Source organism: Pseudorca crassidens, chromosome 9 (genome assembly GCF_039906515.1).
Source record: "Pseudorca crassidens isolate mPseCra1 chromosome 9, mPseCra1.hap1, whole genome shotgun sequence".
NCBI classification, from domain to species: Eukaryota; Metazoa; Chordata; class Mammalia; order Artiodactyla; family Delphinidae; genus Pseudorca; species Pseudorca crassidens.
In genome coordinates, this window is record NC_090304.1 from 83902577 (window position 1) to 83919323 (window position 16747).

At 35.3% G+C, this 16747-nt stretch overlaps 1 protein-coding gene across 3 annotated transcripts in view; it reads left to right on the forward strand.

Annotated features, from left to right (window-relative positions):
• The window catches only part of CWF19L2 (CWF19 like cell cycle control factor 2), a 193580-nt gene extending 187075 nt beyond the window's left edge, over positions 1 to 6505 (forward strand). For 2 of the 3 annotated variants that reach the window (XM_067750901.1, XM_067750902.1), the window contains exons 17-18: positions 2387 to 2488; positions 5240 to 6505. In XM_067750901.1, coding sequence (XP_067607002.1) covers positions 2387 to 2488; positions 5240 to 5383 — 246 coding nt within the window. In that variant the 3' untranslated portion in view covers positions 5384 to 6505. The remainder of the gene's footprint in view (positions 1 to 2386; positions 2489 to 5239) is intronic. The other variant, XM_067750903.1, reaches the window with a different exon arrangement.
• Positions 6506 to 16747: the final 10242 nt, after the last annotated feature.

Sequence of the window (16747 nt, forward strand, 5' to 3'; positions counted from 1 at the left end):
CATGCAGCTCAATATCAAATAAACAAACAACCCAATCCAAACATGGGCAGAAGACCTAAATAGACATTTCTCCAAAGAAGATATACAGATTGCCAACAAACACATGAAAGAATGCTCAACATCATTAATCATTAGAGTAATGCAAATCAAAACTAAAATGAGGTATCACCTCACACCTGTCAGAATGGCCATCATCAAAAAATCTACAAACAGTAAATGCTGGAGAGGGTGTGGAGAAAAGGGAACCCTCTTGCACTGTTGGTGGGAATGTAAATTGATACAGCCACTATGGAGAACAGTATGGTGCTTCCTTAAAAAACTAAAAGTAGAAATACCATACCACCCAGCAATCCCACTTCTTGGTATATACCCTGAGAAAACCATAATTCAAAAAGTGTCATGTACCACAATGTTCATTGCAACTCTATTTACAGTAACCAGGACATGGAAGCAACCTAAGTGTCCATCAACAGATGAATGGATAAAGAAGAAGAATTGGCACATATATACAATGGAATATTACTCAGCCATAAAAAGAAACGAAATTGAGTTATTTGTAGTGAGGTGGATGGACCTTGAGTCTGTCATACAGAGTGAAGAAAGTCAGAAAAAGAAAGACAAATACCGTATGCTAACACATATGTATGGAATATTAAAAAAAAATGATCATGAAGAACCTAGGTGCAGCATTGGGAATAAAGACACAGACCTACTAGAGAATGGACTTGAGGACACAGGGAGAGGGAAGGGTAAACTGGGACAAAGTGTGAGAGTGGCATGAACACATATACACTACCAAATGTAAAACTGATAGCTCGTGGGAAGCAGCTGCATAGCACAGGGAGAACAGCTCTGTGCTTTGTGACCACCTAGAGGGGTGGGGTAAGGAGTGTGGGAGGGAGGGAGACGCAAGAGGGAAGAGATATGGGGATATATGTATATGTATAGCCGATTCATTTTGTTATAAAGCAGAAACTAACACACCATTGTAAAGCAATTATACTCCAATAAAGATGTTAAAAATATATACATATATATATATATATTTTAACGGAGCCTTCCATTTCTTTTTCTTTGACTATCAGATTTGCACAAAGTGCTATTAATAGATGGAAATGAAAGTCATATTTGAATAATATTCTCTGTGCCAAGCATTTATATACATTTTTCTATTTGATCTTCACAGCAGACTTCTGAGCTCTTCATATTTCTCATGAGACTCACAGATGTTAAATAACTTGCCTGAAGTTACGTAGTTATAAGTATCAGAGCTGTGATTAGAGCCTTGTCTTTCTCTTTATTTTTTTCCTAATTGTCTGTGTCATACATGTTTTCACATTTTATTTTAAAATGTGAAAATATTTTTAAAAAGCACAAAGTAGTAACCCATTTCTCTGCATTTTACGTATTGTACTATTTTGTAAACTGATTATTTTTTAATTATGCTTTTCCTATAACCTGAACAAGTCTTTATAATCCCCAATTTTAATTGCTTTATACTATTTCAAGATGACCACTCTTCTTCCACCATACCATACTATCTCTTTCCAAGTCATGCCTTCCTGAGGACACAATACAAAATATATATAGTTAAGTAGAAATATGTAATTCACTGCCAAAATTAGTAAATGCTGACTGTATAAGGGTATTAGAGGAGAGAGATATTACTTTAAATTGACAGTTTGAATACTTTCTAGTGACAGAATAAGGGCTTGAAGGAAAAACTTGCAAGGACACAAGATCTACTTAACTTTTAAAGCTAGAAATTATGGCCTTTTCCAATCAAGATAGTGTTTAAAATACTTCATGCATGCACACGTGTGTGTGTTTGTGTGTCTGTGCGTGAGTGTGTATAGAAAGAGGGAGGGATAAAAGACAGGGAAAGATAATAGCTAATCATGGAAATATTTTGAAACAAGGTTGGTAAACTAAAAATTTCTATACCCACCTCACCAGTTAATAAAAAACTATGATTGTTCATGTTTAATTTATCTTTGATCAATAAATAGCAGTATAATCTCAGGAATGTTATACCTCTGCATTGTGAGGAAAATATAAGAAAGTATATCCTTAATCTCTATTTGCATAGTTTAAGGAAAATTACTCGGTTGTTATATATTTTAAAAATGCCTTTTCTTTCCTGTTTCCCCATAAGACAAAAATAATTGGTTCTGATTATAATTGCTGGATATTATAAAGCACTATCTAGCTGAAAGGCTACCAAATGAAATGTTTTATTTAAGAAGTTAGGTTATTGTTTAAATACCTATAGAACTGGAAATTCAGTGTATACGTTTGTCTTGAGGGATGCTTAATTAGGAAGAGGGATTAAGCATAACTTTCTGATTTCATGCTGTATTCATGTGTGATTTATCTGTTTATTTAGGTACCCAGAGGCTTACCTTACTTCTCTGTGAATTTTGGCCTCCATGGAGGGTTTGCCCATGTCATTGAAGATCAACACAAATTCCCTCATTACTTTGGAAAGGTATGCTCACAAATTTAGTAAAGTACCAGAGTTTAGCAATTTTGTAACACTTTTCTTTTGAAGGGAAATCAAAACTTTGGGCACAATATATAGTGAAGTTGGTTATTACTGTTCCACCCAAGTTTTAGAGGGAGTACCCAGAAACTGTTAATAAATATATCCCAGAATATTTATAACAGGAATATTACTTTGTAACCAAACATTTGTTGACAGTGTCAATGGTGACTATAATGTTTTTCCTGTGGAGTCAGCCAGGCTTGTGCTGAGAGTGATTGATGATAATTGATAATGATGATAACGCACTCATTGAGGGTTTACAATGAGCCTGTTACTGTTCTGAGCACTCATTTAATGCTCACAATAACTCTATTATATAGATATTTTTATACTTTCATTTTATAGATGATGAAACTGAGCTACAGAGAGGCTATATAACTTCCCCATGGTCATGTGCTAAGTGACAGAAACAAGGGGTGCATAAGCTCATGGTTGAACTAGAGAACAAATGATCTCACATCTTCATTTATAATTAAGAACGATATAGTCCAAGAATGTGTCACTCATTTCACACAGATAGTTTCTGGACAGATACTAGAGTGTAGATCTTTCATTTTTTGCTAGTGGATTTTTTCTGTTACTACAGATTGCCTTCTAGGGTTATAGTCCTTAAATTTAAGGTCTACTGAGTATCTGGGAAGTATGTAAGTTAGTATCAGGGACTAGAATGAAATTAGTGTAGCTATTGAAGCAATTAAAAGAAGTCTGGGCAATAACAGCTCTAGAAGTGACCTTTCAATCTAGTATAACTCAGGCCTTTCTCTCTAAATTAGAGGAGCCTAGATGAACTCTGTCCATTGTTCCCTGTTCTTCCTCCCCACTTTCATCTCCTGTGTAAGATCATTTTCTGCAAAGAATAGTGACATGTAAGAGGTTTGGACTCAAAAATGTTTATGCTGTTTTCCTTAAAGGTTAGCTAGAGGCCTAAAATCACATTCATCTATGAACTGTTGAGATATGTTACAGAAACTTGTCTGAGAATTTTTCAGAATATCTTTTCCCAGAGTTAATTAGAAAGAAATTTGTTTTCATTGCTCTGAAAAATTCTGTTGTTATTCAATAGAGCTTTATAACTCAAAGCTTTATGACTCTGCATTTCTTTCTTTCAAAAAAAGAAAACTTAATTCTAGTGAAAATGAAATAAAATATCAATTTTTTAAGTTGCATAAATTTAATTGGGAGATCGCCCCCCCCAATATTATGCATGTGCTATGATTTTTATGATACTGTTTTAATGTTAAAAGGAAAGCTTCTTTAGTTAGCATTACATCATTGATCCGTTTTCTCCAAAATCTTCTTTCCAAGAAACAGCCTATGAGACCAAAACTCCCTTCAGCCTGCAGTTGTTTAGAGAGCAAGAAGGGTTGGTCTCTTTCCATTAACATCTGCTTCAGTAACAGAACAAGAATCAGTCCTTATATGGTACCCATGAGACAAAACTTGATGCTTTATAGACAGTTTTAGATCAATTTATAAGCTAGGCTTTCTTAAACTACATTGCTAGTGATTGGCTGGTGCCAAGAAACTCTTGCATTAAATCTAAATGTGCCCTCTTTTTAAACTATGTCTCTCTTAACCCCTTTATTTCCCTTTCCCACTGAAAAGAGATTTCCTTTTCCATGAAGCTTTTCCTGATTTATCCAACAATTAGAATCTTCTTTCTTTTTGAGTTTCCATGTAGTCTGCTTTGACATTTGCCTTATTCTGCTTTATAACTCCCACCACAGCTCCACATTCTGTTATGAGCTTTCTGAAGACAGAGAAATGTATTTTAGTTATCTCTGTATCCCCTACAATATTTGGCACTTGCTTGTACATAGTATGTCCCTTTAGTATATTTGTTAAGATGAAGAACCTATGTCTTAGAGTGATTATGTCCAAGGTCTTACCACACAATCCTGCAGACCTAGACTGAATATGCAGAACTCAACCCTTAGCCCAAGATTTTCCTGTATTACCGTACTTCCCTTCCTCGAAGCATTATAAATCTCCCCCATATCTTTCTGTACATGGATACTCACTATCATAAATTTGATTAATTTCTGTAGCTGATAGCACAGGAAGAGGATCATGAAGGAAATGATCTAGAGTAATAAGCAGACAGTCAGAAATCCATTCCTTTCAGGGCTTGGGAATGTGACTTTTTAAATGAAGGTGATTTATAATTTCTAATTCTTGGTTTGCTTAGATTAGTACTAAAATATGATTTTGTTTCCTGAAAAAATATCTACAGCTAATAGTAGAAGAAACTGGCTTTTAACTATACTGGGTAGTAGGGAGAACATTAGCCGGAGATTCAACTGTAGTTGAACAACCAAGTTAATAATTGCTACATGTTGATCAACTTTTTCTTCAAACTTTTACCAGAGCAGCTAATAAGGACCAAATTAGTTAAATTCCATTTTCTCTTCCTCCCCTTTGCTGCTGTCTGATGGATGTGTTAACAAGCAACAAAATAGACAAATTGTTTGACAGGAGACACAGCTAGGACCCCTAGAATCACAGGGTTTGCATAGTTAGAACTAAATGAAAAGAATGTTTATTTTTAACTTGAAACTAATACCTATGTAAAATTTGATCCTCACGGAGAACTACTTAATGTTATATTTAGTAACAGAATAAATTGAAATAGTTTCATTCCTGTTTTTAGTATTTATACATGCACGTGTTTGTATTTTTCTCATTCTTTGAAAGGAAATCATTGGTGGGATGCTGGATGTAGAACCAAGACTTTGGAGGAAAGGGATCCGAGAAAGCTTTGAGGATCAGAGGAAGAAAGTACTGCAGTTTGCTCAGTGGTGGAAACCATTTGACTTCACCAAAAATAAAAAATGTTGAGACATACCTTTCATTTTTTATTTCCTCTTCATATTTCTTTCAGTTTTATTTCCATTGCATCTAACTAAACAACTGATCATCAGGTAATAGGAAGAGAATCATGATCTGGGTTTAATGACAACTTCATCATTGGATTGTGTCGGTTTCCTTCCCCACCTGCTCCTGTGGACTTCATTGTAGTAACTGTGGAGCAAGACCAGTTATGTCATGTGACCTGTTCATGTCCTGTTCTGTACCTCTGTCTTGGTATTCTGAACTATTTATATTAACATATAGAAAGACTTTTCTGAAGGATTATCTAGGAAGTATAGCAAATCATTGCTTCAGAGGGAAGCGGGTCTGCTTCAAGTTTGAGTCTGCTGACTAGCTTCTTTTGCATTTTTTAAACTAAGAGTTGGCATATTTAGTAATAATTGAAATTTCTTTTCACAGCATTTTATAGAAGCTCTTAATTTTCTACCAATAGCATATATATTACTACTATTCTTTTTATTAAAGGAATAAAGAATGTCCCAAAAGTAATTAAGAATTAAATAAGGTATATAACATGTTCATGATTTGTTTTTATTTCTGTATTTTTAAATAGTGTCTTTGAATTTTGGTGATTTTAAAAGTAATTGTTCCAAAAATTACAGTTTACAGTTGTTTGGGGTTTGTATGAAAGTTAAAAATTTTAGCCAAATCATCATTTTGAGGTTGTATTGATTATTACAAAATCTTAAGTAATGTGAGTATTTTTAGTGTCAGGAACACATTCTGTTGTCCCATATGATCTAAGGTTCTTCATTTTCCTGTATTCTTACACTTGGTGTGAAGAGAAAAACCCTATACATATAAAATATGGCCATGGTCTCTAAGAGTGTTCCTACTTTATTTTTTATATGGAAGATATTTTTGTAGTAACCCTTTTTCAAAGATGTTGATTTTTTTGGAGCGGAACCTTGACGTTTTGTCATGAAATGTTGAATATTTAGAATCAATGTGACATGTACTCTAGAGTAACTCCTAACTCGACGTAGTTATTTTTAATATTGACATCTCATTTCTTTAGTATCTTGAAAAAAGAGAAATGTTTATGTTCTATCTGAAGTTTTAAAATTTTAATAAAAGTTGGAAGTTTAATGGTTTCAGATTCTCAATATTTACAAATTGGATTTAAGTTATTATCACATACTTGATACTTGATAGTATTTTATTTTTCGCTGTTTTCAGACTCTTTTGGCCTTGCTGCAAAGTCTCAGAGGAATCTTTAACATTCATTTATTCAATCAGTGAGTTAACAAACATTTGTTTGCAGGGCATTTTGTTGCATACTGGTAGTACAAAAATAAAAAAATACTTCCTATACCTTAAATTATTTCATAGTTTAGTGGTGCAAGAGATATGTTCAAAAATAATTACATAAAGAAGATGTGGCACATATATACAATGGAATATTACTCAGCCATAAAAAGAAACGAAATGGAGCTATTTGTAATGAGGTGGATAGACCTGGAGTCTGTCATACAGAGTGAAGTAAGTCAGAAAGAAAAAGACAAATACCGTATGCTAACACATATATATGGAATTTAAGAAAAAAAATGTCATGAAGAACCTAGGGGTAAAGCAGGAATAAAGACGCAGACCTCCTAGAGAACGGACTTGAGGTTATGGGGAGGGGGAAGGGTGAGCTGTGACAGGGCGAGAGAGAGTCATGGGCATATACACACTAACAAACGTAGTAAGGTAGATAGCTAGTGGGAAGCAGCCACATGGCACAGGGATATTGGCTCGGTGCTTTGTGACAGCCTGGAGGGGTGGGATAGGGAAGGTGGGAGGGAGGGAGACGCAAGAGGGAAGACATATGGGAACATATGTTTATGTATGACTGATTCACTTTGTTATAAAGCAGAAACTAACACACCATTGTAGAGCAATTATACCCCAATAAAGATGTTAAAAAAAAATAATAATTACAGCACAATATAAGTTCTAATGCAAGATATGTGCCAAGTGTGTTCAAGTCTAGTGCTAAAGGACTATTTACACCTCCTCTGTCTTCATTCTTAGCTGATGAATCTTGCTTCCTGTTTTACTGAGAAAATAGAACTAAATAGAAGGAGTTTCTACCACATCTAATTAATATACCTGCATCTGTACCCAGGTACTCTGCTTCTCCTCTTGATAACTGTAGGTAAATTATTTTGTTGTCCTTACCTAGAGCTAGTCAACTCATTTATGTACTACTAGATTTCATCCTTTTTCACCTACTCAAATGCCTCTACCCTCTGAATTATTAGATTTTTTCCTCTCTGTAAGATTATTTCAATTAGCATACAAAACCTTTTATAATATATCAACAACAAGCCCTGGCATCATACTGCCACCCCTAGCCACTTCTCTTCTCCAGTTGAGCAAAATTCATTAAAAAAAAAAATCTGTTTCCTTTCCTTCCATCTTCTTCCTGTTCTCAGTAGTCAGACTTCATCCTCACCATTCTACTAGTTTTAGTTTTGTTTATGGTAAGGTCCTCAGTTCCTTCCACATTGCCAAATCAAATAATTTATTCTCAGTGCTCATCTTACTCTATCAGCTTCATTGGCATACTTGATCACTTCCCCTTCTTGAAACACTATTTTTACTTTGCTTCTAGAACACTGTCTCTTATTTATCCTCTTTCCTTACTGGCTGCATCCTCTCAATCTCCTTTGCTGGTTTCTCCTCTTGTCAACTTCTAAGTGTTGAAATGCCTATTCTCAAACCATAACTACTGTATTCACTCTCTCCCAAGGTAATTTTCTCAATAAAATGGTCTTAAATACTATTTTTAAGTTCGTTCATTTACTCAGCAAATGTTTGAGTGTCTTCTATATGTCAGTCACTGGTCTGTGTGCAGGGGTTACATTAGTGAAGAAAACAAAAATCCCTGTATTTGAGGAGTTTACATTGTATCAGAGAAGACAGATAGTACACATTAGACAATAAATAAATTGTCTAGGAAATGTCAGAGGTGATAAGTACTATGGAAAAATGAAAATAGAACAGAACAAGGAGATTGTTTTCCAAATTTTTATTCACTTTGGACATCTTCACTGAATTCCAGAATCACATATCCAAATACCAACTTGACATTTGTTCTGTAACTGTATCGGTAGTAAGCATATATAAACTGAACTCCTGATTTTCCTCCTGTTCTAGTTATTTATAATAACCATTTCATTATATCTCATGGTTTTATAGGTGAGACGTTTGGTCAGGGCTCAGCTGGATGATTTGCCTCTGCTTCAAGATGTCCGGGGCCTCAGCTGGGATGGCTCAAATGTCTGGAGATGACTGGGGTCATATGTCTGGATACTCTGTTCTTCATACAGTGTATGTTGAAGCTGGAATAGTGGGAATGGTTCCTTTACTCACATGTGTGGTGCCTATAGTGGAATGAATGGAACAGCTGGGGACGGGCTTATAATACTCTTTTCTCCTATGGCAATTTCAGGGTAGTTGGACCTGCTATATGGCTTCTGGATTCCTCCAGAGCAAGCATTCCGAAAGACAGTTCCAAGAGATAAGAGGTGGAAGGTGCCAATCTTCTCGAGTCTGGTACAGCTTAACTTTTGCTGTGTTCTTTTTGTGATAAAGTTGTCACAGAGCCCACCTACATTCAAGAAGAGGGGTCATAACCCTATCTCTCAGTGGGAGTAGTGTCAAATAATTTGTGTCAAATAATTAATAATCTTTAATCTACCACAGTCCACCCTCTGGCCACAAACTTATACTCCTCCTATGTGAAAAGCATATTCAAATCCACCCAGGAAAGTCCCATTCCAGTAGGGCATTAGGCTTAGGCTCAAAATTCAGGATCCCATCTAAATCAGGCCCAGATGGAGATGAGGTTACTCAGGTGCTTCAATCTGAAGACCTGTGAACTTAGACAAATTATCTGTACCCCTTACACACACACACACACACACACACACACACACACACTATCAAACATACAGTAGTAAGAGAAGTATATAGTTACTGCAGTAGGAACATTCATTGAAAAAGATGGAAAACTTGATGCACATTTTAGTCACTGTTCACTAGTAATTCTAAAATTAAGTCAAGCATATGTTACCAGTTGCTTGATTAGGGCCCCAGTCCTGCTTTTTTTTTTCCCCCCAGTCCTGCTTCTTGAGAATGACTCCATTGGGCTCTTTGCTCTGCCCTTTGCACTCTTGGTTCAACCCTCAGTCAGCCTTTGTTTTTCATAAGAAATAACTCAAGACTTACACTTCCAGCTAAGACAAAGTAGCCACATTATCTTCCTGTCCAGAACAACTGAAAAATAGACAACATATATGAAAGGATGGTTTTTAAGACATGGGATATCAGGCAAGAAGGTATAATGAGCCCTAAGAGATGGGGGGAAAGTGAGATAAACCCTGTATTACCCTATCTTATTGCTGTGTACCACCTTGTGGTACAAGTTGGGAGAATCCAGGCAGAGCCAGTTGAACTAACTGAGTTGAGGAAGTAGAGCTATGAGTCTGGGGAGACTAAGACAACAGGACTGGTTACTAGAGAAGAGATTGCTACACAGAGAATTCTAGAGATCTTCAGAGGGTCCCCTTCTAGTATCTGTACAGTGACTAATTGTATGCATGTGAGGAAACTACCCAAGGCCAGGAAAAGATTGATCTACCCGAGATGATTAGAGGGAACCTTTCTTGATAGCTAGAATGGAAAATTTCAAGATTGACTAGGAATTGGGTAGAGTACACAGATGGTAATTGCAGTGTAGAATAATTATTCCAACACTTAGCACTGATCTAGTCTTGACAGACATCTTAAAAGCAAGAGGCAAAAGGCTCAAACTGTTTCCAAGTAACTACATCTCGGAACAGAGCTTAAAAGTATGTATAGGAATAAAAATATATCCAGTAGTCACAATAAAAAATTCAAAGTGTCTGGCATGCAGTCAAAAATTACAAGGCATGCAAAGAAAGCAGTTACATGGATAAATATATAAGATTTTTTTCTTATTCTCTAGATTTATTTAAAAGATATTTTACTTCTATAAACAAAACCCGTATGAGGTTTATAACATGTAAAAGCAAAATAAATGACAATAATAGCACAAGGGTGGGAAGGGGAGAAGTGAAAGTACAGGATATTGTACTATATTTGAAGCAGTATAACATAACTTGAATGTAGGCTGTGATAAAGATATGTAATTAACTCTAAAGCAGATCCTAAGATAAAAAAACGAGCAAATAGAGCTTCCCTGGTGTCACAGTGGTTGAGAGTCCGCCTGCCGATGCAGGGGACACGGGTTCATGCCCTGGTCTGGAAAGGTCCCACGTGCCGCGGAGCGGCTGGACCCGTGAGCCATGGCCGCAGAGTCTGCGCATCCGGAGCCTGTGCTCCACAACGGGAGAGGCCGCAACAGTGAGAGGCCCGCATACCACAAAAAAAAAAAACAAGCAAATAAAGATTTATAGCAAAAACCCAACAAAGAGGGTAAAATGAAACATAAAATAATCTAAATGAAGGCAGAAAAAGAAGAACAGGGAAACAAAGTATAGATGGGATAAAGAGAAAGCAAATAACAAGATGATAGATTTAAACCTAAACATTATATCAGTAATATCCATTTTTTATTGCCATATAGCAAATTACTACAACTTTAGCAGCTTAAAGCAACAAATCTTTAATATCTCAGCTTCTGTGGGTCAGGAGTTCGGGCACAGCTTGACTGGGTCCTCTCTGCTTAGGATCTCACCAGGCCAAGGTGTCACCTAGGACAGAGTTTTCACCTGGAGACTGAACCCAGAAAAGATTCACTTCCATACTCACATGGTTCTTTGCAGCATTCAGTTCCTTGCAGCTAGAACTGAAAACTTCAGTTGTTTAATGGCTGTTGGCCAGAAGGTGCTCTCTGCTCTTCTAGGCATCAGCAATTTCTTACCACATGTGGTTCTCTAACATGGCCTATTGCTTCCTCACAACCAGCAACAGAGAGGGAGATTCCAGAAAGATGGCAGCTGAACTCTTACATAATACACAAAATCACATCTGTTGCCATATACTATTGGTAGAGGCATGTCACAGGTCCTGGATCCCCACACTCAAGGGGATGCAATCACAAGGTTGTGAACACCAGGACTGGAACATAATGGAGGCCACCCTAAGAGTTTGTCCACCAAAAATATGCCATTTCACATTTTAAGAACCTTAAAACTTTCTTCTTTCATTTTTCCCACCTTGCCCTTTGTTTTTCTACATTTTATTTCTATGTCTATTAGAATCTACAGAATACATTGTTATTTTTGCTTTAAACACCTGACTCTATTTTAAAGCAACTTTTTAATGAGGAAAAAAATTCTCTTATATATACACAAGTATTGCAATTTCCAGTACTCTGCATTCCTTTTAGTTGATCCAATTCATATTTGGTGTCACCTCAGTAAATGGAAATAAAGTCAGTTTGATTTTTTTAGCCTTGTCTGTCCTGTGTACCTGTTGTTCCTAATTTATTTATTGATTCTGTAGCAATGTTTTTTTTTTTTTTTGGTTTCTCATTTTTTATAGCTAAGCAGTCTTCCTAATTCTATTTTTTAAATCATCTTGTTTTTGAGCTTTTGTCTATTGCATTTAGATTTTCATCAAGTTGCTCAAGAAGCACTTTATGGAAATTTCTTTTGTGTGAGTTTTCTTCTAATCGTGCTCTTTGTAGTTTGCATGCATTGTTTCAATTCATTTATACATTTATTCTTTACTCCTTTTTTCTTTTTTTTTGCTATGGTGTGTTTACAGAGTTGCCAGAATGTTTCTTTTCATCTTGTTCATGCTTGGAGATCTGTGTTGTACATTCTATCAGCAATAAAATTGCTTGGCTTTCTTCATACTTTTTAACTTGAACCAATTTGTTTTCCAGTCAGCACTGTAGTTTGAGACCTGGATAGTTCCTATTCTATCTACTTTTTCGTAGCCTGAGGAGATTGTGGGGAAGGGTGGAGAGTGGGGGTGTGATTGAGATGTTTTGTTAGAATTGCTGAGCTCTGTAAGTCTCTCTGTGAGATAGTAAATATTGTGTATCATAGTTCATATTGCCTAGTAGAAATCTTTCCATTCCCACTGGGAAAGATATGTGGGTTTTAAATTATTTCCCAACTCAGTGTTTAGTACTGGAGCATTCACTTCAAAAAGTCATCTCCATTGTCCACGTTTTCATAAGTTAGCCCATTTCTCTCCAGCCTTTTCCAATATTTTCTCAATGAAAAGAGGGAGGCAAATAAGAGAGAAAAGATATGGGTAATGACTGAATTTGTTTCTTTTCATAATTTGGGGTATTAGTGACAATTCTGAAAACTTAGTAAACTCATTGAAGTTTTCCTTAATTTATGAATTTAATTCATTTATTCTTAATTCTTTTATTGATCAATATTTTTCTGCTTACTCTTAACTACATGTCATAGATTCTGATATAAAGTGTCTTCATTATTAGAAAATTTTACTTTCAGTTCGTATTTCTCATTTGACCCAAGGATTATTTAAAATAAGGTTTATTAATTTCAGTAGAAGATCATTTTTGCTTTTTGAATTTGTTAGTTATTTCTAGTACTACATTGTGATCAGATATTTTTTGTTAATATTTCTACTTTACGGAACTTTGTGGCCTCATATATGATTACTTTTTATGAATAATTTATATGTACTTTAGATGGTATACAGTCTACTGTCAGCATGTCAAGTTTGATTTATAGTCATAGGGTCTATGTTATGTTGTTTAGGTCTTCTATATACATAGTCATTTTTTGTACACTTATTTTGTCTTGTACTTTGTTTTGTTAACGTCTTCTACTATTAGTGCAATTCTATCTTTGTCTTCCTGCATCTTCTGGTTACAGTGTTATTTGGCACAAGTTAACTATTATCTTTATTTTGAATTGTGGCTCTTAGCATTAAAAGAGAGCTTTCTTTGTCACAATTTTCCTTTTTTGGCCTGGATTATACTTTGCCTGGTACCCTTACTTTCTTATTGTTTTCATTTACCTAGCATTCCATTGTCCATCCCATTATTTTTAGCCTTCTTAAATAACTTTCTTATATGTGTCATACTGTTGGTTCTTGCTTTGAGAGCCAGATTGGAAGCACTTTTCCTTTAATAGATGTGTCAAACCCATTTATATTTATTAATATGAATGAATGTTTGGTCTCACGTCTTTCACAAAATTTTATAATTATTACATTTGCTCTGTTTATTTCTCCATGTAATGTACATTATTTGCTATTTCATTAAAAACTTTGTTGATATTTAGGAAGGTTTGAATTTTTGTTCTAGTGGTTACCATTTTACTTATACTTTATCCTCATTGTAATTAAATGTTTACTTTCTGATTTATCAGGTTTTTAAAACCCTTAATTCACACCTATTGCCTATATAGCATACAGCAATGAATGAGCTTATTCTACTTACTTCTTTATGTTCCATTTTTTAGTTATCTTATTTCTACCTGGTCACAACATAAAATGTTTATATATTGGTTTTGCATTGTCATTCCTATTACTCATTTGTCATAAAGCTTCTTCGTATTTAATAAATATGATAAATGCTCAGCATCATTTTAATTTGTTTATTGGCTGAAGTTTTCTCAAGTCATCTCTTGCTTGAATGAAGCTCATTCATTACTAGATTCCTCATTAGTGGCTCATGGGTACACAATTATCTAATTTCTTATATTTAAAGATGTTTTTCTATAGTACTGATACTTGAAGGATAGCTTAGCTGAATATAAAACCCTTGATTCACACTTGTTCAGTTTTCTGAAAATTCTGTTTCATTGTTGCCTTGCCATATACATATGTGTGTGTGTGTGTGTATGTGATTTTGAGAAGACTGATGCCAGTCTAATTCTTTTGCCTTTACAGTTTATTTGGTCATGTAGCCTGTAATCCTTGAGGATTTTTTTTTATTTCAAGTCTAAATAGTTTTAACAGGATATGTCTCAGAGTTGACATTCTAGGTTTACTTTTCCAGTTACCTTGAGATCCCTTTCAAAATGTAAATTCAGATCTTTTTCATTTGTAATTAAGTTTTTATAATTATAGTTTTAAGTATTAATTACATTGTTTTTATTTTCTTCTTCAGAGACTCCAATTATACATGTGTTATTTCTCCTTTGTCCACCATTTCACTCTTTCTAACCCTGTTTCCTTTCTCATATTGCTTGTTATTTAGCATTTCTTCTTTGCCTCTTAAATTTTCATTTAGTTTGTTCTCTATGGGCACCTTGTAATTTAATCTTCATGTATGATATGATTTTGCCTTATCTTCCATTTCTTTCTTGAATTTAATCATCTCTCAATTATGCCAGTTATTTTTGCCTATTTCTGTTTTGTTTTTTTTTTAATTTTTTTGAGTTTTCAAGTCAGGTTGCTTTTTATATACCCAAATGCTACTTGAGTGTTTTAATTCAGTTTGCTTTGTTTTGTTACAGTTTTCTATGATTGTTGTTTTGGTAGAGTTTTGTTGAATCCTTGGTTGATTGAATCTGCAGATGTAGAACCACAGATATGGAGGAACCACAGATATGGAGGGTCGACTCTAAATTATATTCTTACATTTTCAACTGTATGGAGGGTTGGCATATCCCTAACCTCCATGTTGCTCAAGGGTCAACTGTAATTTGAGGTTTGGATATATCCTATCTTTTCCTCAGGTTGAGGGTATGATTTTTGTATAAATTTATTTGTTCTTGTTGTTCTTTATTGTTTCTGGTGGATGTGGGGAGACAAAGATGTAAGTAGCTGCCATTCTTCTTTATTACCTAGAGGCTCTCTCTTGTTCACTCTTAAATCCACCTCAGTGAGGCCTCCAAAGCTGTTTATTTTTGGAAGCTACAATAGTAATGTTGATCCAGTTGCCCAATTCAAAGCAAATTAACCAAAAAGACTATTTCAGTCTTTATCTTAATTACGTTCTCTATAGGACTGAACATTGTTGAACATTACATGAAACTCTTTTTACTTTATTGGTGGCCCTGTCTCTGTTTTCTTATTCCTCTTTGGTTTTTGTTTGTTTGTTTGTTTGCGGTACGCAGGCCTCTCACTGTTGTGGCCTCTCCTGTTGCGGAGCACAGGCTCAGCGGCCATGGCTCATGGGCCCAGCTGCTCCGCAGCATGTGGGATCTTCCCAGACTGGGGCATGAACCCGTGTCCCCTGCATCGGCAGGCAGACTCTCAGCCACTGCACCACCAGGGAAGCCCTCCTCTTTGTTTTTTATTAATATAGTTTCTGGTTCCTTTTTCTTTGTACACCCCTGAAATGAGTTCTTTATCTAAATACCCCATAAGATACTTCAGAATCAACATATCCAAAATAAAACATATTTTACTCATTTCCAAATTTTTTCTTCCTCCAGTAGATCCAGTTTCGGTGAATGAATCTAACCATAACCAAGTAAGCCACACCCCAAATTTGAGTCATCTTTTGTGCCTTCCACATTCAATGACCAATTGTGTCCTGAACAATATACTTTTTTAACATCTCTCAAATATCCTCCTTATTCCCTTTGGTATGGCATTGCTTCAGACTTCTGTTATCTCTCTTCTGAATTATTGTATTAGCCTATTGTTTCCCTTTCAGTTTTGCTTTTTTCTTTCAATATCAGAATTATTTCTTTAAAAAATCATGTCATGCCTCTTCAGTGGTTCTTTTTCGCCTAAAGGATAAAATCCAAACACCACAGCATGGGAGAAATTCCTTTCATAATATGAGTTCATCCTACCTTTCTGTTGTCACTTCTTCCGTCTCATGATCATCTCACTTCTTCTCCTAGTCAATGAAAATCATAGTGAACAAACTTTAATTCCCCTAACATATCATGCTGGTTTAGCCTCTTTACCTTTGTTCATGATGTTTCACTTGGACTACTTCCCACCCCCTTTCTACAACATACACACTTGGGGGATATCTACTAATTTTGAGGACATTGTTCCACCCAGATATTAACCTTCTTAATGGAGATTTTTACTGACACATGTGTTGAATTGATCGCTTTCTCTTTCTGTCCCAGTTGTAAAAGGCACAACATTCTGATGTAGCACCTATAAGATATTATTTGATTTATTTATTTACATTTCTTCCCTTTTGTAAGTTCCTAGGACGAGTACCTGAAATACAGTAGGCTCACTTTACTGGCACTTATTTAAAAGATAAGATGATAGTTTTCTAAGGCTTGCTTTGCCTCCTCCTGATCTAGGACTCTACAACTGGCATCAACAGAAAGAACTTCAGATAGTATTACTGGTTAAAGTGTTCTAGAAGTTTTTGCAAGTTACACATCACTTTCCCCTGCAAAATAATTCCGTGTCTAGATACAAATAATTGAAGAGGAAATA